Below are 27,004 nucleotides of genomic sequence, written 5' to 3' on the forward strand. Positions count from 1 at the left end.
CAGACACTGTTAGCTATGCGCACAACCAATTAGCTTGTAAGGAAATCATCACTGCATATGTCTTTGTGATTTAAGAAACAGCTGCATTTATTTTTCTAGCTTTCATTTTAATACTCATCTCCTAATATTAAGGTGCAATGCTGCAGAATTCAGTCATATCAGCAGTCTTAAGCAGAAGTACTGAAACTATGCCTGTGGGAAAAAAACAAACAAAAAACCCCCAACACATTATGGGATTGATTAATTGCTAGTATGTTTGTAAATATGTCTGTCTGTTTTTGTGAAGGAAAAAATGGTCTGTGTTAGATATCTATATATAACCCTGTAACCCTCGTAACGTAAAAACAACCTCCTTGGAGGTTGGATTGCTTTACGTTTAGCTCAGCATTACATGCTACGAGAGTGTGTGGAGCTCTTGGATGTGTTCTCCTGTTCTGCAAGCCACGTTAGCCTCCCTGATGCTTGCGTGTCAAAAGCATTGCACTGCAGAACCTGAGTCTTGAATTCAGATTTTACTGTAAGTAATAGATGGCATGTTAGAAGGATTATTTTTGGAAACATAAATAATTTAAAGAATTGAGCATGACTCTAGAAATATGTTGTAAGGAGGATAATAATGGTATCCTTATACATTTCCATGCTAAAGAGGAAAATACAATCTTGAATGTGTGCTCATCAGTGTGAGACACAGGCACAAACAGTGGTGCCATTATCTAAATTAGTGTTTGCAAAACTAAACATGATGTTGCTTAAAAACTGATGAGTGTTGCTGTGAGAGGCTCTTGAACTCTCCGCTGAGGCCCTTGTTTGTCCTCCCAGGGATGTTCCACCACCTGATTTTAGGCACGGTGAACACAGGTCGTAGAGGGGGATCCCATAGGGACCAGCCTCCCAGGTCAGACTACCAGCTCCCCATGGCTCAGCAGCATGGAGCAGGGAGGGGGATGGTGTGGTGGATTTCCTCATCTCTTTAAAATGTCCATCTATACTTTTGCTCAGCTGCCGAGGTTCCTCTAGGGACACCAGGTTAACTCAGGATGAGGGCAAGCGAGGAGGTGGGGTGGTTCCCTGTTTAAAACAGTGTCAGCACATTACTGAGATGCCAAGCAAAGATGACAGGAGATTTGAAAGTAGTTTTCTTGTAGAAATGCTTGGTCAAATTCAAACTCATCATTCACTGAAGCAGAACTTTAATTATAAGCAGCTCCACGCTCAGATGCATAACACAGCTAGAGCCACCTGCATGTGACTGCAGCCCTGGCTGGTTGAATGCCTTTACAGACGCTGGGCTTGCTCCCAGCCACAGACCCCATTAATTGGCCTGCTGTGCTTTGCATCTCATTTCTGGAAGCACGACTGGACCCTTGTGTGGGCAGCCTGTGCCACGTTTGGGCAAAAGGACAGGAGTACCAAGGAGATGGTGACACCCAGGAGTGATGCTGAGCCCTCAGTTCCCTTTGCCCAACAACAGTGGGCTTTCTGCAGTCAGAGGTCTTGTGAAGAAATGCTGTGTGGACAGAGCCACTCAGGGTATTTACGTCAAAGTCTGAGGGAATATGTTGTATTGTGTGCTCTTTAGGGTGAGATTTTTGTCCTTTCAAGGCTTTTTACTGTACTGCTATATAGCACTTTAAAGGGTCTGCAGCTGCTCTGCACTTTTAGATGTTCACATTTTACGAACAAGGATCCGTCTATACAGTCACTTTGTGAAAATTAACTCTAAACAGACTTACCTTTTCATCCTAGTTACATTCAGCTGTTCAGAGTGACGTGGATGTGGAGCTCTTCAGAGCAAAACAAGGCATGTGGTAGAATGGCCGAATTCGTCCCTGCTCGCTAGTGCATCCGGTAGAGCTGCTTTCATGGTTGTACCTTTTACCTCTTCCTGCAAGATGTGCTTTGCGCTGTTGCTGTAGTGCTTTGCTGCACCACATTCAAAACATGACTGTTTGGTGCCAGATAGTTGCCAAATTGCAGAAAATACCATTCATTGAGTCTCCCAGAGCTGAGATGGCAGGTGCTCGGCCTGACCTACAGAACACATGACATTCCTGGGAAAAAAATCCTGGAGAGGGTAAGTAACCTCTGAATGAGGAGGTTAGTCCTTTGAAAAGTGACAGCTGGAGTTGGCAGGCTCATGTGTGAAGAAACCTTTTTGTCCAGAAGAGAACACTTGTCACTATCTTAGAATGCTGTTCTGATTTTATAAATGGATATATAAAATATATCCATCTCCAACTATGAGAGGCCACAGGAAAAGAAAAAATAGTCATAAGGATTTGCATCATGACAAAAGGAAGATTTTGAGTCTTTGACGCCATTATCCCCCTTTCAGAGAAGTCATAATGGCAAGCGTTCTGGAGGTGTAAGGGCAGTGGTTCAAGTTTAAGACTGCTTCGGAAGAATGCTGCTTAGGCCAAAGACCAGTCTGCACTGACCCTGCCAGATTTTCCTTCCTAGCATACATATCTTCTGCTGCTCAGGTGGCAGAATGAGAAGTTGCAGGTGGTTTATTTTTGAGCATGGTTGAATAAAATATGTCAAATTCAGAAAATGTCTGTTAACACGTTAGCCACATCAGTGAGCATGAAGGAGAAAGCAATTTGGTTTGTGACCTGAGTCAAGAGAGCTAGCATGTAGTCTGCTATTTTCTAATTGTATGAATTTAAAACTAGATTTCTCCAAACAGAATTCTGCAGACAAGGCAATGGATTGCTTCTGATTTAGGACAGGATAGAAATGGAAGACGAGAATAAAGGGGTAGGAAAAGAAACGATGGAAATACAGGGATGGAAAAAGATGGAGGAGCAAGAGAAGGCAAATAAGTAAATTGGATTTATAGTGCATATAGTGAATTGCTGACAGATGCCTCCCAGGCATGTAGAATATATATGCTGCGTAAATGTACATGCATATTTAGTTTATACAGGATCTCTCTCAGATATGCATTTGTATATAAGAAATGGATGGCAGCGGCAGAGCATCAGTCAAATGAGAACTTCTACCAATCTTATAGGAATGAACCAGCTATAAAGCTTAATATTTTTATTTATAACCTTTTATTTTTATTTATTTATTTATTTATTTATTTATTTATATTACCAACCCATGCACCAATTTAGGTGGATGTATGCAAGCTGTTAACGATGCTGGGGATTTCATGCTGTTTTTTTTTTTTTTTTTTTTTAACTACTTAAAAACCAGCCGTGGTTATGCCACATACCAGTGTCACCAGCCTTCATTTAGGATTTGGTCGTCTTTGAGAAAGAGTGTGAAGGTGGAGAATTTGGTAAACAGAGGAGTGAAACTGGTGTTGGGGTAGGAGGGATGTGATACATATCATAAAAAAGCGTGTAATATGTGAACCCTGCGGGTGTTTTGGTGTGGGACTGGCAGTATGAGTTGAGCCATAGTCTAATCAATGCACCAGTAGGTGAAAAACAGTCAGAGCTGCATTTTCAGAAATGGATCTTCCTGGTCTGTGCACGTGGGGCTGTGGACCAGTCTCTGCAGCGGAGGCAGCTGGCAGAGTACTGCTGACTGCTGTTGCTCTGTGCAGCTGTTGTAGGGTACACAATGTGAATGCGAACCAGGTATTTAAAAGCAAGCTTGTGCTGATATGTGGAAAATAGTTTGCGTCAAATAAGCACACATTTTATTTTTATTTTTATTTTGTCTGAGTTTTGTTAAATGTATTTGGAGAGAAAGGTAATTTTAAAATATCATATTAACGAATTCAATTTATCCTAAGGGATCAGTGACAGCAATTAAGCATGAAAGAAATGAAACTGCGTCATGCCATGCCCATCTGTCCTGGTATTGGCGATGGGGATGCTGTGAAAGAAAGAGCACATGGGCTCGTCCACTTTCTGGGTCCATTCCACTGCCTCCTCCCAATATCGATGGCTGTTTGATGAAGGATGCCAGGAGGCAGAGTCCTTTGTATGCCTTTTAGTATCTGTTTATGAAACGGTTGTCTGTAACTTTATCTGATTCCTTTTGGGGATAACTTTGGATGCCGTCTGCCTGTGCAATCTCCTGTGGAAGCATGATTTAGAGCTTCACAACCTGTTGTGTGATAGAGCACCATCTCTGATCTGTTTTTACTAATTTCTTCTACTACTACTACTTTTACTAATTTCTTCTACTAATTTCTTCAAGTGTTTCCTTATTCTAGTAATGTGAATTAGGTGAATAACATCTTTGAGTTATTTTTGTCCTTGGCTCATGTAATATTGTCAACCTTTATCTTACTCCCCCCACCCTTAGCTCTCTTCTCCAAATTGAAGTGCCTTTTGAGTTTAGAGAGGATGATTTACTGGTAGGTAACACGCAGGGAGGCAAAGTATCCTGCTGGGTCATCAGCAATGCCAGAGTTGTCTGGCAAGCCAGACAAATCCTACTTGGAGCAGCATTAGGAAATGGATTTTTTGTCTCTCTCTAAAGCTAGCTGTCCTCCTGCATTGTACATGCTAAATGAAGATTGATGACTGTAAGCATGGGGAGCTGTGATAATTCCTTGGACGGTGGTTAAGTGATTGGTGTTGTCTCAGGATCTGGCTCCTGAGGGCTCAATAATTAAGGGACTCTTGTTCCTCCATTCTTCATTCATTTTTAAGATGAGTGATGAATTTTATTTTACAAAGTTTTGTGCCATTTTTCATGTGTGGACGTTCTGTGAGATTTTCCTGGTAATGCACAATTTCTTCAGGAGACTGCTTTTGTTGTCTCTCATAGTGTGCAGTTAGATTTGTTTTGCGTGGTTTCAGACTAAAACTCTGTCTTGCCCACAAATGCAGTGTGAGACCTTTGGCTTCTGATCCAGATAATGTTCTGTGCTGTTAAAATGCACCTTCTTTATCAAAAGAGAGAGATTACAGTGCTAGAGCAGGTTCCTATAATTTTAGTTTCTTGCTCTTTAATTTGTCTACCATTGTAGATATTCTTCATATCACGAACCATTTTTCCTTACTCTACCAGTAACAGGCTTTTTTTCAATGTCTTTGTAGTTTCAAGCCCATTTCCATTTTCTTGAAGTTCTAGCAGGTTGTCCCCATCAGAATAATTTTTAGAAACTAATTTCCAAATTTAAGGTTTTCCATCTTTTCAATGAAAGCTGTTTTCACAGAAGCCCTCTTCTGAGGGTCATTCAGGTTTGTTTTGTTAACAAAAGTAAAAGCAGTGGTAACCATTTTTTTCTGATCTCCTTTCTGAAGCATCTCAGGTACTTGCACAGTCGATGCATTCATTAGGTTAACAATAAACACAAACACCTTCATAATTTTTCAATTCAAGTATGTATGCTAATACTCTCTAATTATACAAAAATACACACTGCTCAGCAGATATTCTTGGTGATTACTACATAAAAATTTCTTGGGTCATGAGTGACATTTCAAATTTCAGGATAAAATGCAAGTTCTAATAGCAGGTAACCACGAGCTTAATTGGGGATTGTCCTAAGCACATCTGGAAAAAATGACAGCAGAGCAGGGGAATGTTTTGCTGTCATGAAGGATGCACATTTTCGGATGGATGTGTTTAGTGTTAGTGCAAAACTATAAATGTACCCCTGAGAGATACTGACACCTTTGCTGATCTTCCTTGGCATCGTGCAGAAGTGGGAAGCAGCAGCAATGCTGGTGCAAAGGAGCAAAGAGTGATGGGCTGGGGAACAGTGGAGGAGTAGGGGCATAACGAGGGAGAGAAGACCTGAATCCTAGAATCGTAGAATCATTGAGGCTGGAAAAGCCCTCCAAGATCATGTGGTCCAACCATCACCCTACTACCAATGTCACCCACTAAACCATGTCCCTAAGCACCGCGTCCAACCTTTCCTTGAACACCCCCAGGGACGGTGACTCCACCACCTCCCTGGGCAACCCGTCCCAACGCCTGACTGCTCTTTCTGAGAAGAAATGTCTCCTCATTTCCAACCTGAACCTCCCCTGGCGCAACTTGAGGCCATTCCCTCTAGTCCTGAGGGACAGAGGAGTTGGGTACGATGGTGGGGAGCTTGGAAGGAGATGACAGGATGGACAAGAACTTGAGCAGAGCATAATTTGTCCCCTTCGTAATCCTATTTTATGGAGACGATTTTTTTTTCTCTCTTTTTTTTTTTTTTTTCTGTAATCAGTTGCTATCTGTTGCCAAAGTAGAGTAGTCTGTGATTGACGCAGGGCTGTGCTGGCAATGTGGCATTTTGCTGGAGAGTCCCAGTTTGTCCATCACTAGGTTGGGAAAAGCAGGTGATGGTGCCTGGACCCTTTGTCAGGGATTTCCTGCGTGGCCCTGGAGAAGTGTCTTCCAAAGTGGTGCCATCACCACTCGCTCTATGGACTGTCTGTCATTCTTCGGGTGCCACTTGAGCAGGACACTTGGGATCAGCTCCAAAGAACACCAAGAGCAACTGGGTTGTCCAAAATGCAGTGAGTGTTGGGTAGGACATGTCTGAAATGTTCTATGAAGAAAAAAATGCTCTATGAAGAAAAAAATATTTCTATAATGAAAGACTCTGTGATGTTTCAAATTGGGCACCTAATGCAAACAGATGCTTTACAACTTTTTAGTGTAGAGGAAAATGCTGGCACCTGATCTCCCAAGGGGCAGTATGTGGAGAACTCAGTATCTCTGTTCTGTAAAGACTTTTTGAGACAATGTTATAGAAATGCCCGTGAGTACAGGAATAATTCAGGTATTTGCTCCAAGGCAAAGTGATATATACAATCAGTAAAATTTGATGGCAAATCTTAAAGAAAGCAATAAAATAAAAATATTTAGTGACTCCCATTCACTAAATAATGCAGGTGTTTTATGCAAAATGTATGTGCTTGTATTTCATGGCACAGAGTCATGCTGGGGCCACACTGAGGTGGCTGATATGTTTTATAACAGCTGAGCATTTAGTTTTGCAGATTTTCTCTTTTACTATAGTGTTTATGTACAACACACAAATATGAATGAAGACTTGGGTTGAAACGTGCTTGAAATCACAACTGAAATTACTGGGGAAGTGATTTTCTGTAGAGTGTAAACAAAGAGGCATATTAAAAATGAGGATTAGACTTCACTGGTAGATTTGTGTAAAAATGTGGGAAAATGTATAGCCTGTGCCTCTTGTGTGCTTGCCTCTTCCCTTTATTATGAATTTACAATCTTCTCAAATACTAAAATCAACTATGTTTTTCCTGCCTTTAAAGAAATAAGCATGTGAGCAGAATGGCATTGAGGAAACTGTATTTGCTTCGTAGTGGTGGTATGAACACAGTCTAAAAATATCTACTCATTTTAGTAGGACTTCTGAAATTTCTGTTGGAAAAGTAAAAAATGCAATTACCTGAAGATATACTGGTGTAAATTATTCATCAGCAAAAGCAGAGCAAGGGCTTATTGACACTTGCATTGCCATCACTACCGTAAGGAAAACTAGGTAAAGAGCAGAGTAAGTGAACCTTAACCTCAGCTCTGGCTGTGAAAAGAGAATTTTAAAGCTAGAAAAATCCTATTTTGTCTTTCTAACTGACAAGTTTCTTGCAATCAGCTGCCATCTACCCTTTATTCTTGTTTAAGTCTCTAGTTTATCGTTATGGGATCTTGAGTAGCAGTGTCTCCCCTGGGATACTGGGAGGCATGGAGGGGTGCAGCTTCCTTGCTAGGGCAGTGGGTGAAGTCTCCCTGTGCCCTGAAAGAGAAGACTAGATCCACCTTCCCTTCATCACCAGCAGGATGAATTAGCTGCTGTATTGAATTTATTCTCCTTGCAGTGCTTGTGCCACAAAATATTTTCAAATACCTGATTTATTAAAAAATAACTTCATAATATATTTTAGCAGATACTATTTTATCAATTTCAGTCATATGCATCAATAAATATTAATACTGATGCAAGAAATATTAACATTTATAATTTAATTGCATTTAAAAATCAATTAAAAACGGAATCTGAAATTGTTAGTGAATTCAGAGCTGCTCTTGGTGTGTGTTATTGTTCTTACTTTGTTGGGGTATGGACCTATATTCAGTTTTCATTAAAAAATAGTGAAAAGAAATATGTAGTGAAATATGATCAGTCAGTAAATGATAATTTGTAAGTATGTCTCTTCCTAGCTGTAGAACTTAAAGTATAAACTCTTATACTTTTTCCTGGAAAATATAAGCAGTAGCTGTTCATCATTATGTGCCACATCTTACAGTAAGAAATTTCTCATAAGACTGCCCATTTGATTATTTAGGAGATCAGACTTTGAATTGCACAGGTTGAAAAAGATGGGTCAAAAAGTCCATGTCATAGTAACTGTGGACGGACAGTGTTACCACGAAATACATGCTGGCAGCGAGAGCTGGATGCCACAACAGTTCATGTGCACAAGGCTTGCCCAGCACCAGGATATGGCCACACCAGTCTGAGCCTTAGAGCCACCACCGTGTGGTGAGGAAAACACGAGTTTTCCTCACAGCTTTTGTTGTGTCCCTCTCTCCAGCAATGGGAACCATGTGTGTAATATAAATTGAGTGAAACTCAACAAGAGCGTCTTCAATCTGCTTAAATCTTTTCCCAACGAGAAAGGAAGCCAACCCAGTAAAACGAACCCACGCTGTTCGTGAGCCAGGTACCGGGCTGTAAAGCTTCCTGTCTGATGCTGGGGGTGGAGGCCCTGCTCGGGGCTGCAGCCTTGCTCTGCACTTTGGTGTTTCGAAGAGGATGCCGGGCAGTTAATGTAGTGTCCTGCAGGCAAATTGGCTGTTAAGGGATAAAGGGATTAAGTGCATTTTTAAGTCGAATGGAATTAGAGGTCTTAGAGAGAAGTCCCGTAGAGGAAGAATTTGAGCAAATGTTATTATTTGGAAGAAACTTCATCAGAGATTCATGCTTTGCATCATTGTTATTGAAATGTGAAATTAAGCTCCAGGAAAGGACTGAGATTGGGTACGATTCTGCATTTGTGTATAATCCCTTGAGGACTCAACCCATTTATAAGCCTATAATTTCTTTTTGGAGAAAGTAGTCAGTAGGAGTAGAAACATTATGAAATTACTTCTTTCTCCCCTTCTTGTTAGCAGCATCAAGAACAGAAAAGCACAGTGAGAATATATATATATATATATATGTATTTTTTAAAAGAAGCTTCGGTTTGTGCAGGCAAGAACTGTCGCTGCTTTTCTCAATTGTTTTTTTTCTTTTTTTTTTTCTTCCATTTACCACATAGGTAAAGTGAAAACCAATGCTATATCTAAGAGAAGCTAAATAATTTTGATGCACATTTGGCTAATTTAACAGATACAGTGATTAAATTACCTATCCACATGAAAAGAAATTCAGGAATTCTTTTGAGGGGAATTTTTTCCCTGTATGAAAGTGTTAGAGCCATGGCTACTGAAGCAAATATATTCATGGAGTATGGAGACAGCTAATGCCCCCTGAAGTGCTGGGGAAGATCATTTATGAGCAGAGAGAAGGTGTTTGGGTAGTCCTGAGGATAAAGGAGAATTAACATGCACTCACTAGTTAGATAAATAAATCTGCTAACCACCTGGGTTTCTTGAGTTTATCATGCTGTTTTTTTTTGTTAGCTCATGGCTGATAGTGCACTGTATTAGGACCATAGTGTAATGCCAGGTAATGCACCGAGTCCCTCTTACTGACTGGCAGACAGAAACATCCCTTCTGTTCCCTCTCGTCTGCTTTTCCACTTTCTTGGTCCTTGTTTCATGATAATAATCAACCCGCCTTGTTTTCCCTAATGTACAAGATAGGGTCTTCTAAAAAATTACCTCCCATCCATAGTCATTCCTTACATATCTATGAGTCTTGTTGATACAAGAAGTTTTTCAACACTTTTCTGAAAGCAACATGCTGGTAGTTTCCCATCTTTTACAACAATATTTTATATAAATGTGATTCTCTCCCTTCTCCCATCTTCGTGTGTGTGTGTGTGGCTACATGCATAACTTCCCCTTAAACAACTGAGTTATAATTTAGACCTTTCTAATTTGCTTGGTAAATGATGTTCACCACTCAGGGAAAATATTTCATTTGAGTGCTCATTGCTTTTACTGCAGCCCTCTTGAGTAGGAGGCTCCCTTCTCACAGCTTGCTCCTGCACCGTGGGTTAGCACTAATTGTGCAGCTGATGTGATATCTTTCTCTTATCAATGTCTCCATCATTTCCCTGAGCCCATCATTTTCCCCTGAATGTCTCCATTTGTCTGTTGACACTTCCCTACTGGAGTTCGACCCATCCAGACCTTTCTGGTGATTTCAGCTAAAACTCTATCTTCCTTTTCAGTAATGCATCTCAGTTCAGATCTCTCATTTGATGTCCTTGTCTGACACCATATGTAATCTGAAATTTCAGGTGTACGTAACTGAGAGTTGTGGAGACAGAAATCAGAGTGAACGGACAGAAAAAACAATAAAGAATTCCCCAAATGTCTCAGGAGACACAGCAGCAGTATCAGATATCACGAAGGCAGTCATTCCTCTCATTTATAACACTGATGTGCCAACAAAGTTGTATTTTAGTACTGTGATTTTGAATTCCCTTATTTCTACCTTTCTTAAGTTTGTAATTCTTCCTGTTGCCTCTGAAGAGTTCCCCATCATTTCTGCTCTCTCCTTTCTCCCCCATAAAATTTAGGCACTCCATCTTCATAGCCTTTTAGATATGGAGAGTTAATTTTTGTTCAAAAGAGGGCAATTGCCTTTTTCATCCTCTTCTTGAAAATGAAAGTTTCTGATTCATTTCCAGGGATAATTCCCAGTTTGCTAATCCATTCTGTATTCAAATACAAACCTGTTGCCTTTTCCAAAGTCTTTTATGGCCTCTTTCTTCTTCTTTCAAGTTGAACTGCTTTATATTACCCTGCTTTTTCTTCCTATTTCTTTAAACACTTGCCTTTTTCTGTCCTCTATTCTCTTGCCACCACAGTTTTTTTTTTTTTCCCCTCTTTTTTCTTATGCCTGGAACAGCCTCTTTCTGCTGGCCAACTCGTATATTTCCAAAGTTCATCTATTTTTCTAGAATTCCAATCCTGGCTTTGGTTTGGTAAGCCTTGTATCCAAATCTTGTAGTTAGTTCAAGTTAATTCAAAGTAGAATTTAAGCATGTGTGTACGTGTGGTTATGGATAAGGATACTTTCCTTAATTGGGCCCATTCTCTTTAAGAACATACCCCAGGCTGCCTCCTCTTGTGTACTGTTATTGTGACAATTTTAGAGAGATGGAACAGCACGGAGGAGCTTGCTCTTTTTTTTTTTTCGTGTTGTTCTGGCCCTCATACTGTTGGGTCTGTGTGTGGGGGACTGATACGGTTGTGACTTAGGATAATGCTCCAAAAATGTTGCTGCTGTAAACAAAACTAGCTACACTACTTGTGTACGTTTTTAAAATATCAGAACTCTAAAAGCAGAATTGTTATTATTCTATTATTAGCATAACTGTTTTTTTCCTTGTAAAAGGCACAGATCACATGTGCTTCTTTCCTGTGAAATGCTTTATTTTTAGATCTTAACATATGCAGGTTTTGCCATTCCTTTTCAAAGAATTTGTCTCAATGCCTCAGAATATGCTTCTGAAAGTCTCATTCTGTACTATTTTATTTTGTAGTGTAGATGTTTTTTCACAATATTCTACGTCCCTAGTATTTCTAAGATTTATTTTTTTTTCACAATCTGTTACTTTCTCACGTGCAGATTTTCTTTAAAACTAATACAAAAGCTAATACTTAAACTGACAGTGATAGCTTTTAGGATAGACTGGCAGGCAAGTTAACCTATTCTGATTTCATCTCCACCATAGGAAAGTGTTGCATGATTCTGTGTTGAAATGCACTTTATTTTATTGCTGAATGCTCAATGTCTTATGTTACTTAAATAGTTTTCATTGTATTTCAATCAAGTGTTTCCCTATAGCATTTTTTATTTGTTTTGAAGTAGTGGCTTTTACCGAAATTATACAGTTACACACTTCACTGTTACTGAAGACAAAACATTACTCCACATATGAGGTGATTTCATGAGAGAAGCATATCTTTTGGCATAAATTTTTAAGATTGTGTATAATTGTTAGATTATATCTTAGTTTGCAATAGTGTAGATTGCATTGTTGGATCTGAGAGTGTTGTGGTTTTTTTCATGCTACTTTCCATGTAGTGAGTCATAATAATAATAAAAAAGCATAGCATGCCATAATCTGTGGCTTTTCCTACTGATAGCATATTCCTGGATGTATCTTGCCTGCCATGTTTTTTAGGGTATGCTTTAAAAATGTCTTGAATTTCAGACCTGTCATCTGTCTGTAAGCTCAGGGTTTGGTTCCCCGGAGCTGTGCCGACTGGTGACCCGATGGCATTTCCTCTCCAGCCTGTCTCATTTTGGGAACCAAGGCACTCGTGATGAACCTCGAGAAGGCGGGGGGGGAGGGGGGGCGGGGCGTGCTGCCAGTGGGTCCCCAGCCATTCCCAGGCTTTTGTCCCTCTTTCACTTCTGCCCCAAAGTAGACTGTACATGAGGATGAAATGGATGGACCTCTTCAGGTATCAAACTCTTGGCCTACTTTGAAACTGAAGACAGCTTGAATGACCTGTGTATGTCCATTCAAGGCGTAGTGGCTGGGAGAAGAGCTTTGACTGCTGGTGACCCTGGAGCTGGACACTGTGGGACCCTACACAGACCTGAGGAGAAACGGGGCCCTGCTGGGACACAGGCAGAGCAGCCCAGGCCAGAGGGGCCAGCTGTCCTGGCACAGTGGCCTAAGGCAAATGCTGAGGCAGAAGCTTCTCCAAAGCACTTTTCCAGGACTCAAAGACTCTCCAAGTCAGACACAACTTCTGTGTTTAGCAGCCCTCAGTTGCTTCCATTGACTTGTCCATTCTGACCTTGAACCAGTACAGACTTCATGGCTTCCTGTGGCAAGAGGTTCCACGTTGTAACCAGGGACTGTACTTAAAAAGGCCTCCTTTCACTAGTTTTGAACTTGCTGACCTCTTCTGTTGCCTCCTCGTTCTTGCATTGCACAAGGCAGAGAATGATCACTGTTTGTTTTCTCATGCTGAACGTAATTTCCAGATCTTCAAGAGCATAATACGTGATCCTCAAGAACATAAAAACATTGATAGCAATATCTTTAAAAAAATATATATTTAACATTCACTTCCGAGAGTGAATGTAATCCGAATGATTGTAATCAGTAACTCAACCAACAGCATCTCTGTGTTCCTCAGTAATGGCTCACTCACCAGCTGCTGTTTAAAGGTTCAATAGAGGTGTATGGGCCTGGCCAGAATTAAGGGGGTCTTGGAGGGCAAATCTGGGGGCAGCTGTCTGTGCCGGTTCTGCAGTAGCTAAAGGAGTCATTCACTCACCCTTTTTTCCTCCCCTATTTACAGCTGCTCAGATGCTTTCCCTCCCCTGCATAAGCTCTGGGGCTCATCGTACCTCTTCACAAGGGACGTGAATTACCTAGTGCAGCAAAAACACGGGGTTGTTGAACCCTCCCAAGTGTACTTTGATGAATGCCAGTACTGACACCAAGAGTACTTTGATGAGTGTTAGTTCTGACACTGAGTACTTTGATGAGTGCTTGTGCTGACACAAGGCGGGTTCAATCCTTGCTGCTGAGGGGGCCCTGAGACCTCCTCCTCTCAAGCAGCAGCCAGCTGTGAACTCACCCACTGTGACTGAGGGACCACATCTCCATGGACAGTTATCCCATGCATGTTCCCATTCAGAAATTTATTAGCATCCCTCTTTTTGTTGCCTCTGTTGCTTGCACTCAGATACAAAGCCTTTGTTTCAACAGCCACTCTCCATTTACGCACTGATAGTCTATGTCCATTTGAGTTTGTGCCAGCCTTTTCTAGAGCTTCATTAGCTACTTTCACACATCAGTTTATAAATTCTGGTGCATTTGGATCCCCTCACAATCCAAGTTTTTGCTAGACTTCAGCAGCTTTCTGTTCCCCAGTTACCTCAGGAGCCTTTATTTGCTTCCACGTAACTGAGCTTTCTGAGCAAAGCTGTCCAGGACCTGCCCACAGTATTTGAAAGAATCAGTAATATTAATCTTACCTCAGTTTGACTGGAAATACGTCTTCTTTCATGTATTCTGGGATGACAGTTGTGTTTTTCAGGAAGACATCCTATTGATCTGGCAAATCATTTTGCCAGAGACAAGTGCAGTCACGTCTCTCTTCCTTTATAAACCAGGCCCTCCAAAACAATGTAATAGAAATTCCCTCTAGCCCTTAAGTGCATAAATTTGCTGTTTGTTCAATTGAATTTGATCCTACCTCTAACATCCAGTCCCAAACATCATCCAGCTCTTTCCTGTGGGAGTTTTTATCAGTCATCTTCTTCTTTCCAACTTGGCGTTATCAGCATGTTTCATTAGAGCCCTCCTGGTTTTTGTGCCTAGGTTATTATTGTCATTTCCCCTCCTGCAGCAGATTGGTTCACCCCAGGTGTTTTTTTGTTTGAAAGAGCAACATGCAAATTTGCGTCTTTTTTTAGAGAACATTTGTGCTTCTTGCCTCTTGTCCCATAGGGACGTGTCCCTATGGGACATCCCCCCCCGTCATCATGCTTTCTTTACCAGTTCTTCGTGTTTTTCAGTTCAGTCACCTCTTATGTGGGTCATTATGTAAACTTCATCTAGGTAAAATCCTGAAGTTTCTGAAAGTGTTCAGTGGAATTCTGATGTAGAAAAATAATTGATGAGGGAGAAATAATTGATGAGGGAGAGGATCTGACTGGTGTAGCATGAAGCGTCTTGGTAAATACCGTGTGCATTTTGCTTATGTACATTTGCCTCAGGTCTAATTATTTTTTTCACTTTATTATTCCAAAGCCTTGTGTACTTTTGCAGCTGGGTTTGTCGTTGCCCAGCTCATTTTCCTCTGGTGTCGTGAAAGCCGCAGGGTTCCCCAAGAGAGCGGGCACGAAGGAGCGGGTGCCGTGCAGGGCAGCCTGGCACCAGCCGCCCACCTTAGCACTTACCGCTGAGCTCAGCTGGCCGTGAGCCTGCGCTGCTGTGCGTCTGCGGCTGGTGGCTTCATCTACCCATTTTGTGTGATCCTGCCTGCACTTTTAGGAGGCTTTTTGGTATTACAAGGTCATTTTATTGTTGGGCTGTTGTGTTCTTTGGAGTCTGCTGGAGGCGGCTGCCATTTTTCCTCAGATGCAGCCTGCTGTAGTAGTGACTGCAAATGGTTTCTCACCCTTCTGTGCCTTTTTTTTTTTTTTTTTTCCTCCCCCATTATTTAATTTCCTTACTATTCTCTTTAAGCAGCAAGTAGAAAAGTCTCTTGAATTAAAACTATTGTCAAGTGCTGCTGGTTTTGAACATTCCATAAAGGAAAATACCCTCAATTTCCTTGTCCTGCCTTCTGGTATTAAAAATCAATGTATACCATGCACTGTGTAACTCCATTGGAGGTGGTTGTTTCCGTGATTTTTATGAACATTTGAGGAGGAGTATCCTGCAGTTTTTGCCCTTTTCAAATGTAAATGTTTAATCAGTGCTTGCTGAGAGACTGTGCAAGAACACATTCATGAGGTTTATGGTTCTTTTTTCTTATTCTTGCAGTGATCTGCTGTCTTCTGAATATCTTGAGAGGCATATCGAGCAAGGTGGAAAGGCAGTGGAAGTTAAAGTAAGAATTTCCTTTTTATGGTTTGCATTTTTTATTTGCTTTGCCCTTGATGTTAATGTAAACTCACTTATTTTCTTAAAAGGAGAGAAATATGTTTTTTCAGGCATTTTGTTTGCCTCTTCTGACGCAAGCACATTTCACATCTTCCAAGTTTTCAGCTTTTTTAAATATTAAAAATTTAGTATGTTAATGTTTATATAAAAAAGATATCCATGAAAAATGTGTACATGGTAGTTCTTTTTGCTAGTAAATATAATTTGCTTCTGATACCTCTTGAAGAAAATTCCTCTATTTCGTTAACTAGCATTTCCTCATTGTACTAATGAAAAACTAGGGTTTGTTGTTTATAATGAGTTTGTTCATAATTTTGGGACTAGCAAGATTTATTGTGTAGAATTTCCAAATAGCTAATCACAGTCCAAAATTGTGGGTTTCTTTCTCTGGACATTTGTAGATGGTGGCTACAAGATCCTGTTGCTTGCAGTTGTCTTCTACAAAATGTCCCACTGCCTTTGCAAGAATGCTTTTGTTATCTGAATACAACATGGGAGATTTTCCCCGAGGATCTTCTAATTGTTATGACAGCACTATGTAGAAGCAAGATATAAAATTGCTGTAGATTACATAAAATGTATATGAAAGTAATACATACTGTGCATAATTAAAGCTCTTTGAATTTGACTATCAAGTCAATTTAATTCAAAGTTAACATTTTATTTAGAAAACTTATTTTTTTTTCACTGATTCTGAGATCATGTAAGTACCCTGAAACAAATTAGCTAACCTTTATAATGAGAAAGCAGAAGTAAAATCAAAGTGTCTAAATCCTTTAAACACTGAATAGCTGAAGATATATTTCCTTTGGTTTGTCCCTTGCTAATGTTTGTAAGCCTGTAATCTGCTTACTTTTTGCGCTCTGATAATAGCCTGAGTACATTTTCAGACTGAGGCACACGCATACGTGTTTCATTAATTTGCAAAGAATAATTTCTCAGTCAGTTGTGCTGAGCAATCAAGAAGTCTTGACTCAAATTCAGAATATGAGTCAAAGCAGAAGTAAAGGTAATAGCTGGTATTTATACGAACAGAACAATCCATTTGTCTGCGCTAAGGTATATGTGGAAGTTAGCAAAGTTAAACTTTCCAAGTGCCATCACTGAGTTAGGACAAATCTGCTTCTGATGATTCAAGCAATGAAATATTTGAAATCAGTGGCTCCTCTCATTTGAGTACTGTTTAGTTGCATGGGGAAGGGAGGCAGGGTCAGGCCTTTCAGAGAAAGGTCATAAAAATGTTCTGGGCAAAGCACCTCCCAGTCTCCAGGGTCCCAGAGATTGTCTCCTCTTCAGTTAGCAGCTGGGCAGTGTCACCACCTAACTTCAGCTTTTCACCGCCTTGCTTAGTGCTATTAAACCTTCTTTTAATACATTTAATTAAATGAGGGGTCGGTTTAATTAAGGGGTGTCATTTCCAATTGGTGGCACATTCCCCCCCACACTCTGCCTGTGCTTTGTGCATCGTGGGCAGGGACATGCAAGGGGGCTTTGCTGTCCCCTTGTCCCCTTGCCCACTGCACCAGGAGTTCGTCAGGAAGTAGTCCAAGAAGGAGGGCATCATTTTTAAATATATATATATATTTTTTTTTCTCATTTTGCTACAATTGAACATCCAGGAACAGAGGAGAGGAAAGCAGCAGCTGTGTGTCAAAATGTCCAGAAGAACCTGCTGGCCATAATCAGTGCCAAATATTCAGAAAAGTGCAGGTATCAGAAGATTTTCGCAAGAGAGCAGGCTGCTAAGTACATTTTGATGTCTGACACCAAGTGAGACTAAGCTCAGTACCCAATAGCTGTTAAAAAATGAACCTGTCTGCCTCTGACTAGCCAGTACATTTTAGAGCACCTGTAAGTGCTCTGGAGGGCTCTGTTGGTCCTTTGAACAAAGTCAAAAATTCCAGCAGTTTCTCTTTGGCATTTGAGAAACTGAGCTGTGGTTTTAGATCAAATCTTTTGAAAATCCTCTTGCAAATACAAGGATTTTTCATGCTCATGATTTAGCACCCTCAATTTCTCTGGCAACTGTTTACAGTAACACGTAAAACAAACTTTAAATTGGTACTTATAATACACACCAGGCAAAACATAAGTAACTATTATGCTAAATCTTAGGGATGGTGCAGATTGCTTAGATACTTACTTAAAAATAGCCAGTGAAAGAGTGAAACATAATTAAGTCACAGAAAGAAAAGGCAGCCTGCTCTGCAGCCTATTCTTTAGCAGAAGCAGGAGAAGGGGTATTTCAAAAGGGAGCCAGGTTTCTATCATTGCTTCAAGGGGCTGCTCTTCAGTCTGGGAAATATGGGAAAAGCCAGGAGCTTTGGATGGCTGGGGGAAAGCAGCCGTACGTACACTCAGCACTTTGGGAATGCTACAAGCATGGAGGTCTCCGGGAAGCAGATGCCTGCCTTGGCTCCTACGAGATGTAGCACTGATAACTACTTTTACCACTCCTCTCCCTCTCCAGCCCTCCAGTAAAAGTTCCTGTGTGGCAGAATACGTACAGATCTTCTGCCTTTACTTAGGGTGCTTCAGAGAGGAGAGGAGAGCAGAGAAAGGAAGAAACATTCATAAAATTTAAAATGCCACTTTGAATGAGCAAAGGGATTTTTATAAGGAGGAGAGTTCTCAGTTTAAGGCACCTTTTTATTTATAATAGAAAGTTGAATTGCATTTGATTGCAGCATAATTCACTAATAAATTGGGTCACTGTGAAGGTGGAACATGTACATGTTTTTGCAGGGTGCCAGTATTTATCAGCTGCAGAAGAGAGGCTTCTCTGTGAGATGTCCTTGTTGATTTGGCACAGTTTGGCAGCACCTAAGACATTCTTATTGAACCAGTAACAAGATGCAATGCTTAAGAAAAACAAAAGGAACTAGATCTTTGAATTATTTCAGTGTTTCCCCCCTTTTTACTTTATATCATTTCTCTAGCTTCTTAGGAAAGCAGCAGTATTGTCCTAAATTCCTTTTGGTAGCAAAGAGAATAATCAATAAGAAAGAGGAAAAACCCTTCACGCATTGTCTTTTTCCTGATTGTGTCAGTCCAGATCATCCTATGCTCACAGCACATAAATACTCAACTCGTGTATGCTTTATGTTGCTGCAGTATATCTCTGTGTCCTTTTATCTCTGTCTCTCTCTGTTTTTGGGTTATCATTCTGTCGCTGATGCTGTCAGTGAGATGAAAGGCAGAAAACAGCTACAGTGCTGAGTAACTCACACTGCTGGATGTTTCCCCCTGAGACGGAACAACTGGTATCTCTTCTGTGACATTTTCTCATATAAAATGTTTCAATTTTCTTCTTTGGAGATTATAACATCGGACAATTCTATAACAATTCTTGGAAATTTTTTCCTGAAACAATTAAGGAATGAAAATAATTCAGATCCCAGTAAGAGCACTTGCACGGGTAGAGTTGTAATAGATAAGCGCCATGTACTTTTGATGACGCTTCAATACAACCACAAGGAACTATATGTCATAGGTAATCCTAAAATTCATAAATGCGGTGGTATAAACACAGGCTGTGTGTCCCAGGCACAAAGTTATAGCAGGAGTGCCCAAAGCATAAAACAACATTGCCTTTTGCTTCTACTTCACAGCATGTTCATGATCACGATAGTGTTGAACAACGTAAGCGGAGTGATATTAAGTGCTAGGTACTATTTTTCTTCATGGTAGTCTTGACAGAGAGGCTTTGGACAAACTTGCCTTATGACTTAGGATTTCAGCATCCCATTTGGCTGCGCCCATGGTGCTGGGCGCTGCCCGGTGCCGTCCTCCAGCCTGCTTGGGTGTGCTCCGGAGCTGGCCTCAGTGCAGGTGTCCCTGCTGTAGTCTGAGGAATGAGGCTTGGGGGGGGGGCAAAGGCATTTTGATGTGTCACAGCAAGCCAGAACCCTTTTTTTGTGGAAATAGCCATTCTTTCTTTTTTTTTTTTTTTTGTGTGTGTGTGTTTGGTTCCTAGCACACGCATGATGCCTGTTCCTGTAGCTATTTTAATGCCTGTGAACAAGAGGGGAAAACTATTGCTTTTGGCTGACTTGCTCTGATTAAAGTCTCAGCTTCAGTGTGCCATGATATATATTCGAAAGGCTATTTAAATGCACTTTTAAAGGAAAACAATCCAGAAGGGAGCAAAATATTAAAATCTGGAAAGGCCAGAGAAGGCTGGGGACCCTTGACATGACTTTTTATTTTAAGCTCTCTCCTTCAAACCTGCTCTGATAGAGGAGGTGTTGAGGTGCAGTCCATTGGCCAAGGGCAGCAGCTGTGCTGTCACATCTCAACAGGTGCGTTTTGGGAGACCTTATCCTAAATACCATTCAGACATTTCACTGTATCACCACAGGCACAGCCTGATCATAAGGTCACAATAATACATTATTGCAAACAGTGCAGCCAGAATATACTCTTAGTCTGTGAGCAGGTAAGTTTTATTATCAACTACTCTGTTTCCAACTTTATAGCAAAGCTCTTCCACCAGCACTTTCCAGATTTAGGGGCATCCACTGTCTGAGCTCTGCAGAGGAATCTGGTAATTTTTCTTCAGCTTTTGATAACTCACCATTTCCTAGCCAGAGAGGAAGGAGTTTCAACTCAGCAGAAAAGTCTGTATGCTAAGCAGGCTTTCCTGGCAGGGATGCCATGATGTTCCTGAAAACCTGAGTGCCAATCCAGCTTGTGTGAGAGGAGGGAACGTGGTGAAGCTCTGCCCCAGGAGCCTGCAGCCCGGGGCTAGCGGGGAGCTGTGTGCGCACCCCGCACTTGCACAACCTGGTGATGCAGCCCTGGGGGAGAAAAGAATCTAAAAAGGAACAAATCGTAAATAATGCAGGAATTATATATGCCTATTTCTGGCAGGGCTTTTTTGGCTGTGTCCAGAGACTAAGGAAGCTGTTAGTAACAGAAAAGTCACTTGGTAGAAGATTTTGAATAAAGGTTCCCATAGCTCCTCTCTCCCTCATTCCCTCTACAGAGCTCTGCTTGCCTCATGGCTAATTATTAATAAATCTAGGCCATAATCTACTTTTTAGTGATAGCAATAAACAAGCCAAAGAAGAGCTGATGGGGAGTCTAGGAGTCTGACACAGTTTAGTAAGGGGTTCCTGCATGGTCGATCTCCATACTGCTGTCATTGAAGATTTTCATTAAAGAGTTAGGCAAAAATGGTGTGTGCATGTTAATGAAAATTGCTAGCAGTACAAAATTGGGAAGCACTACGATACACAGAAGGATCAGCTGGAGAACTTGGCTGTCTTTGACCAAAGGAGTAAATAAAAACAGGATGAAATTTGATAGAACAAATGGCAACTTCTTTCACTTAGGAACTAATCATAGGATTTTTTTGCTGTAAGATGGAAGATTGTGAACAGTGGAGCACAGAATGACTGCCTGGTTTATGCCTTAAAGGATGCTGCCATGGCAAAGTGAACTGTGATCCCAGAATGTATTACTTTCCTATTACAGAGTCAAATTACTTCCAGTAGATTTTGGATAGAATTAATGCTATCACATGTGCCATGATGAAGAGTTGACAAACTTTTAAAATGTCTGTGCATTTTCAGTTACTCTGGACATATATATATATTTTTTTCCCAGCAGTGTCATGCTGCCACAGTGAATCAAGAGGCATTGAGGAGTATCTCACTTTCCTGTTTTAGCATTATTTGAATTATGGAGACAATTCCTCTGGGTTTCAGTAAAACACAGTATCCCCTGTGGGATACCAGGGCAAGATAATCAGTTATATAATGCATTTGCCTGACCTAATGGTCCTGAAGGCTGGTGCTTTTAATGTACATTGGCATTAACATTTGTCTTGTATCTATACATTTATCTCCTTGCTATTACTAGCTCACTTTTTGCTAGTAATACATCCTGCTGCTGTGAAGGAGGAAATTAAAAGTAACAGCTTTCAGTATTAGGAGCCTTTCTCAGGCCATGTTTTTAAACATACTACACTGGAATGAATCTCAGATCATGACTCATGTACAATCTTCCAGGTTTAATTATATTGTCTTCCTTCTTTTTATGACATAAAAAAATAAATCCAGTGTTTTAAGCCAGTTCTGGAGGGGAAAAAGATGTCAGAAGGTCAAAGCCCTCAAGAGCTTAAAATGAACATCCCATTGCAGATGCAGACCCCAGTGATGAGTCCTGGTTCTGCTGAAGTAAGAACTGGTCTGACTTTGTGACCATAAAGAAGCACCTCTTGAGTGCCCAGAAAGCCAACCCTGTCAGCCCAGAAAGCCATCCATATCCTGGGCTGCATCAAAAGCAGCGTGGCCAACAGGTTGAAGGAGGTGATTCTCCCTCTCTGCTCTGCTCTTGTGAGACCCCACCAGGAGTGCTGCGTTCAGCTCTGGGGCCCCCAGCACAAGAATGACTTGGAGCTGTTGGAGTGAGTCCAGAGGAGGGCCACAAGGACAATCAAGGGGCTGGAGCACCTCTCCTGTGAAGACAGGCTGAAGGAATTGGGGTTTTTCAGCCAGAAGAGAAGGCTCCGGGGAGTCATAGTGGCCTTCCAGTACCTAAAGGGGGCCTACAGGAAAGCTGGGGAGGAACTCTTTGTCAGGGAGTGTAGTGATAGGACAAAGAGTAATGTCTTTGAACTAAAAATGGGCAGGTTTAGATTAAATATAAGGAAGAAATTCTTGACTATGAGGGTGGTGAGGCACTGGCACAGGCTGTCCAGAGATGCTGTGGATGCCCCATCCCTGGAGGTGTTCAAGGCCAGGCTGGATGGGGCTTTGGGCAACCTGGTCTGGTGGGAGGTGTCCCTGCCCATGGCAGGGGGTTGGAACTGGGTGATCTTTAAGGTCCCTTCCAACCCAAACCATTCTGTGATTTTGTGAGTGCTCTCCACTGCGGTTTTCACACACCTTAGAGGGAAGGGAGCGCTCCAGTGCTTGAAATCACAAAAAAGTCCTGCCAGACTTTTTGTACTTCAAGATTTATTTTTTTTCTAGTTACAAAGTACAGCATACAGAGGCAGAGCAACATGAACCAAGTGTTCTGTAAACTCAATCCATGCAAAGGCTGAATTTAGCTAAGGGAAATTAACTACTGTTATAGCATTAAAGAACATTAAATCCTTTCGTAGATGCTCTTCTGAAAAAAAAAAAAAGTATCTTTTTTGGTTTAAGTTAATCCCCTTGAGGGGAAATTAAGCGGAGCAAACTGAAGCTGCTGTACTTCTGAAAGAGCACTTCCATGCAATACTTCAGTGTGCTTTAGCTTTATGTCTTTACTTACTTGATTTTGACTTCTGTGTATAGTCCTATTTAGACACATCTGTTTTTCCCTATAGATACTGAACCAGCACTGTATTATATACTCAGGATTAATGTTTCTAGGCAGTTTTGAGCTCTGTGGATTCTCACTTAAAGATAAGTTTCTGTCTTTCAGGAATAATGAAGGGCCAGTAAGGAAATCTGATTAATATTTTTCTCCATTTTACTCATGACTTCACCACATTCTGACTGATAGGTATCCATGTAGGTGCATACCAGCATCTCATCTTTTCATCTGCTGTGTTTTGTTTATAGTAACCTTGCATATCACATGCGTATAATTTGGCCTCAGACACAACACTGGCTATCGAACTATTGAGAAAGATTAGTATTGGTAGATTATAAAGATTTTTTATATAGTCCCTTTGAGTGTTTGTTCCCTTTTCCCCATGTATACGAACACAGAAATGGGGTAAAGTGGCTGTCATTAAAAGGATTTACATGCCATAACTTAGAGAAACTGGGCACTGCTACAAGAACTGACTTAAAGACAACAGAGTAGGGAGGAAGAGGTAACCAACCCTGTTCTCCTTTGTCTCATCTGCATGCAGCAGGTGTTAATTAAAAACATTTTTTCTTATACTGAGGCAAGGCAAGTCAAGAGGCTGTTTCCCAAGCAGATGCCAAGGCAGCTCCCTGACCAGATGGCGTTGCGCTGACACGAGCTCTCCATCCACACCCTGCAGCTACATTCGTGGAGCATCTTCTCACATAGCTACTGGGCAGTAAACACGAGCCTCAGTTGGCCTCAGAGCCAGAATGCTGGGCTGATAGCATGTGCCATCTGCTGAGGGCACCCACCGTGAGTCACCAGCAGTAGCTGGAGTGAGCTGCCTGCGTGCAGTACCCCATCATGTACACGTGCGTTTGAGATGCTGCCAGCATTCTTTAGAAATGGGCATTTTGTGGAGAAGCCTTGGAAGTGGTGATGCTTTATCTCTAATTTTAGAATTCATATTTTTGATTTCAAAACTGGAAATAGAGTTATAACCTAATGTCACTGCTACATGTTGCTTCTGTGTTGTGTAGATACACCTGGTAGCTGTTTTCCTACAAAGGAAGGACACCGTTTACATGTTCAGAACAGTTGGCTTTCCAGAGTCTACAGTGTGCTTAGCTGAATCCAGAGACCTACTCTGTGAGGGAGACGTGCTGAAGGACAGCACGGCCATGCCAGCAGGCCCCATCCTTTGCTGCAAAACATGACAATTAAAAGACATTTTTCTCTCCATACAGTTACACTGCCCATTGGAACAACACAGGCCAGTGTGCCATGTTGCCTCTTCTTTGTACAGATAGAAACCTACCCAAAACGAGTCATTTTTGGTCATAGAGGTCAGCCTTAAAGGCGTGCAATTTCTTCTCCCATTGCTGTTTCCCATGCACTGTCTTAGTTATTACCGGGTTAAAACTTGTACAAGCATCAATAATTTGTAAATAGATCTAAATGATGACTAAGGAAGCAGTTTTAAAACTTGTACCCCACAACGGGTAGCTCTTTAAAAAGCTAATCGTTATCTGGCACTTCACAGAAGAGTACCATAGTCGTTAGCTGGCCTTTTGGGAGCTTTCTGCTGCAAAGGCAGAGGGAGCTGCGTTAGTAGGATCTGATCTAGACCAGCAGTCTCCTTTCCTTTGGATTAATGGGTATTAAAATAGGAAAATACTGGAAGGAGGAAGTTATTAATTTTAGGGTCAGTGTCTGAGTGTAGCATGAGTTTTAATGGCAAGCACCTCTCCTAATTGCAGGAAAAAAATGCTTACTTTGAAGATCTGATGTCAGGTGTTATTTCAAAGTAGATGAACGAGCATCCTTAATTTTCCTCCCCCGGGAAGGTCATAGTGTCTCTGCGGTGAATAACAAGTGCTGTCAGTGTATGGTCAGCAAATACTTTCTTCACTGAAACTGCAGACAAGAGTGAACCTCTGCCATCACTGACTGCGGTGGCGGTTCTTTACTTATTTCCATCATTTTTTTGTGAATATTTGTTAAGCCTTTTTTCAGTCTCTTTGGTGTTTACTCAACAGCTGGTGCCTCTTTTGGAAGGGACAAGCTATCTTAAAGGATAAAAATGGGGACAGACTTTACTTGCATTGCTAACATCTCTGCCTTTCCACGTTTTCAGTATCTTTGCCACTCTAACTCCTCACATAGGCTGCAGGGAAACTCAGACTGACATGGACATAAACGCTGCAAGCTGGTTGGCAGCGGGTTGTAGCAGTTCACAAGACAATATAACTCTAATTCAGGATTTTCCTGTAATTATCCAATTTAAGCATGAAGATCAAGATTAAGTCATAAACTGACCACTGTCATAATGATTCATTTGTTTTAATTGATCCTGCTATGGGGTCATTCAAATTTTATTTCATTTTTTTGGTAGAATGCTATTCCATTTTTAGCTTCCCAAACCAATGCAGTTCTTATTAGATATCTGTATTTTCCATATTGCTCTTAGAAATCACCAACGGATGACCAAGTCCGAAGGGCACTGGCAAGGAATTTGTTTTGCCTCATGCTAACTGCAGCAAGAAGAATGGCTGTGCATCTTGTGGAATCAAAGCAGTTCAACTTCTCTCTGCAGTAGCATAAGATGGTCATTGGGTGGATACCATGTGAGCGTGTCCATGTGTGTAGCTAGGAGGACTGTCACCGGGATGGCATTGTCTCATGGTTAGAAGATACTTAGCCGAATTTTCTCCCAGACCTTATCTGGTCAGTTTCAATTTTAGAGCAGAAAGGGATCTCTGCATCTCTGGCTGATGTTTGTCGGAAGAACGGCATTATTTCCTCTTCATCTGAATGCCGAGCCATTTCCCAGTAGCTGACAAAGGCCGGCATGGAGGTTTGATTTGCTGAGATGGGCAATTATTGTCTGCTTTTCAGAGAGCAGAAAGGGGCTGTAATAGCGACAGGAAGCCAATAGCTCTTTCTTCACAAAAAGGCCTCGATGCTGTTGACTGAGCTGTTCTTGGTAATGCTGCTAATTTCAGCTATTGGGAGAAGTCTTAATATTCTGGCACCAGAACATTTTTGGGAAAAAATGAAATTGCAAGACTTTTTACAGCTCCTATCACACTTCTACAGACATCGATAGAGAAAAGAAACAACCCTGGTCCTTCAGTGCATATTTCCAAGGTCAGAGAAAAAGTGGATATATGTGATGATTTTGTTTAATCTTTTTGTGGTCTTACATCTTACCGCAATTCTTCCTGTACCGCAGCATACATTTTTTTACAGCACCTGCTGTAAAGGAGCTTTAGTACATGTCAAAAACAAGAAGATATCAACCTCAGCACTACAGGGAGGCAAAGACAGAAAACTTGCTGTCTGAAACTACATATTCTCCAAAGAAATTATTATCTATAGATTAACAATCTGCAGTTGTCCTGACTCTCATTGCAGAACCAATCCCAAACTTCATAGATGTAAGTGCTCTTCACATTTTGTGAACTGCTGAAATGGAATCTCCCCAGGCTACCTTTTGCACCCACCCCACCAAGTGCCATGTTATCAGTATGTTTTATCCTCTTGAGATGCTGTTAGCAGTGCTAAGCAATCACTTTTCCCAGAGCCACCCAATGTTAGTGCTACCTGCTTTCACAGTATCACCTCTTATTTCTTTGCTGAGATTATAATTAGGTGATGTTCTTACACAACCTCAAAACTTCATTTAGGCTATCCTGATATCAGGATTTTTACAGTGAAAATATTTTTTAATAAAAAAAGTTAATCAAATACTTGAAAATAGCTATTAAAAAAAACACATAAATTTTAATTATCAGTTTGAGGTGATTTATCTTAATAGGAACATGTAAGTCCACGTGTAAAAATATCCCCCAGATATTAGTGCATAGAAATGAATGTTTTGCAGTGGTAAGAATGGGCCCCTAAGACTGAGAAGATCAGAGTTATATTTCTGTCTCTGCCACAATTAGTGTGAACTTCAATAGATCAATGAATTGAACTGATTTGATTTGATTAGGTAGAATAGA

General features: G+C 41.0%; 1 protein-coding gene across 12 annotated transcripts in view; it reads left to right on the plus strand.

Annotated features, from left to right (window-relative positions):
* The window catches only part of ADAM22 (ADAM metallopeptidase domain 22), a 142,631-nt gene that overhangs the window by 48,081 nt on the left and 67,546 nt on the right, over positions 1–27,004 (plus strand). For all 12 annotated transcript variants that reach the window (XM_048061701.2, XM_048061700.2, XM_048061704.2 and 9 more), the window contains exon 4: positions 15,585–15,651. In XM_048061701.2, coding sequence (XP_047917658.1) covers positions 15,585–15,651 — 67 coding nt within the window. The remainder of the gene's footprint in view (positions 1–15,584; positions 15,652–27,004) is intronic.

The sequence above is a fragment of the Anser cygnoides genome, chromosome 2 (assembly GCF_040182565.1).
Source record: "Anser cygnoides isolate HZ-2024a breed goose chromosome 2, Taihu_goose_T2T_genome, whole genome shotgun sequence".
NCBI lineage: Eukaryota > Metazoa > Chordata > Aves > Anseriformes > Anatidae > Anser > Anser cygnoides.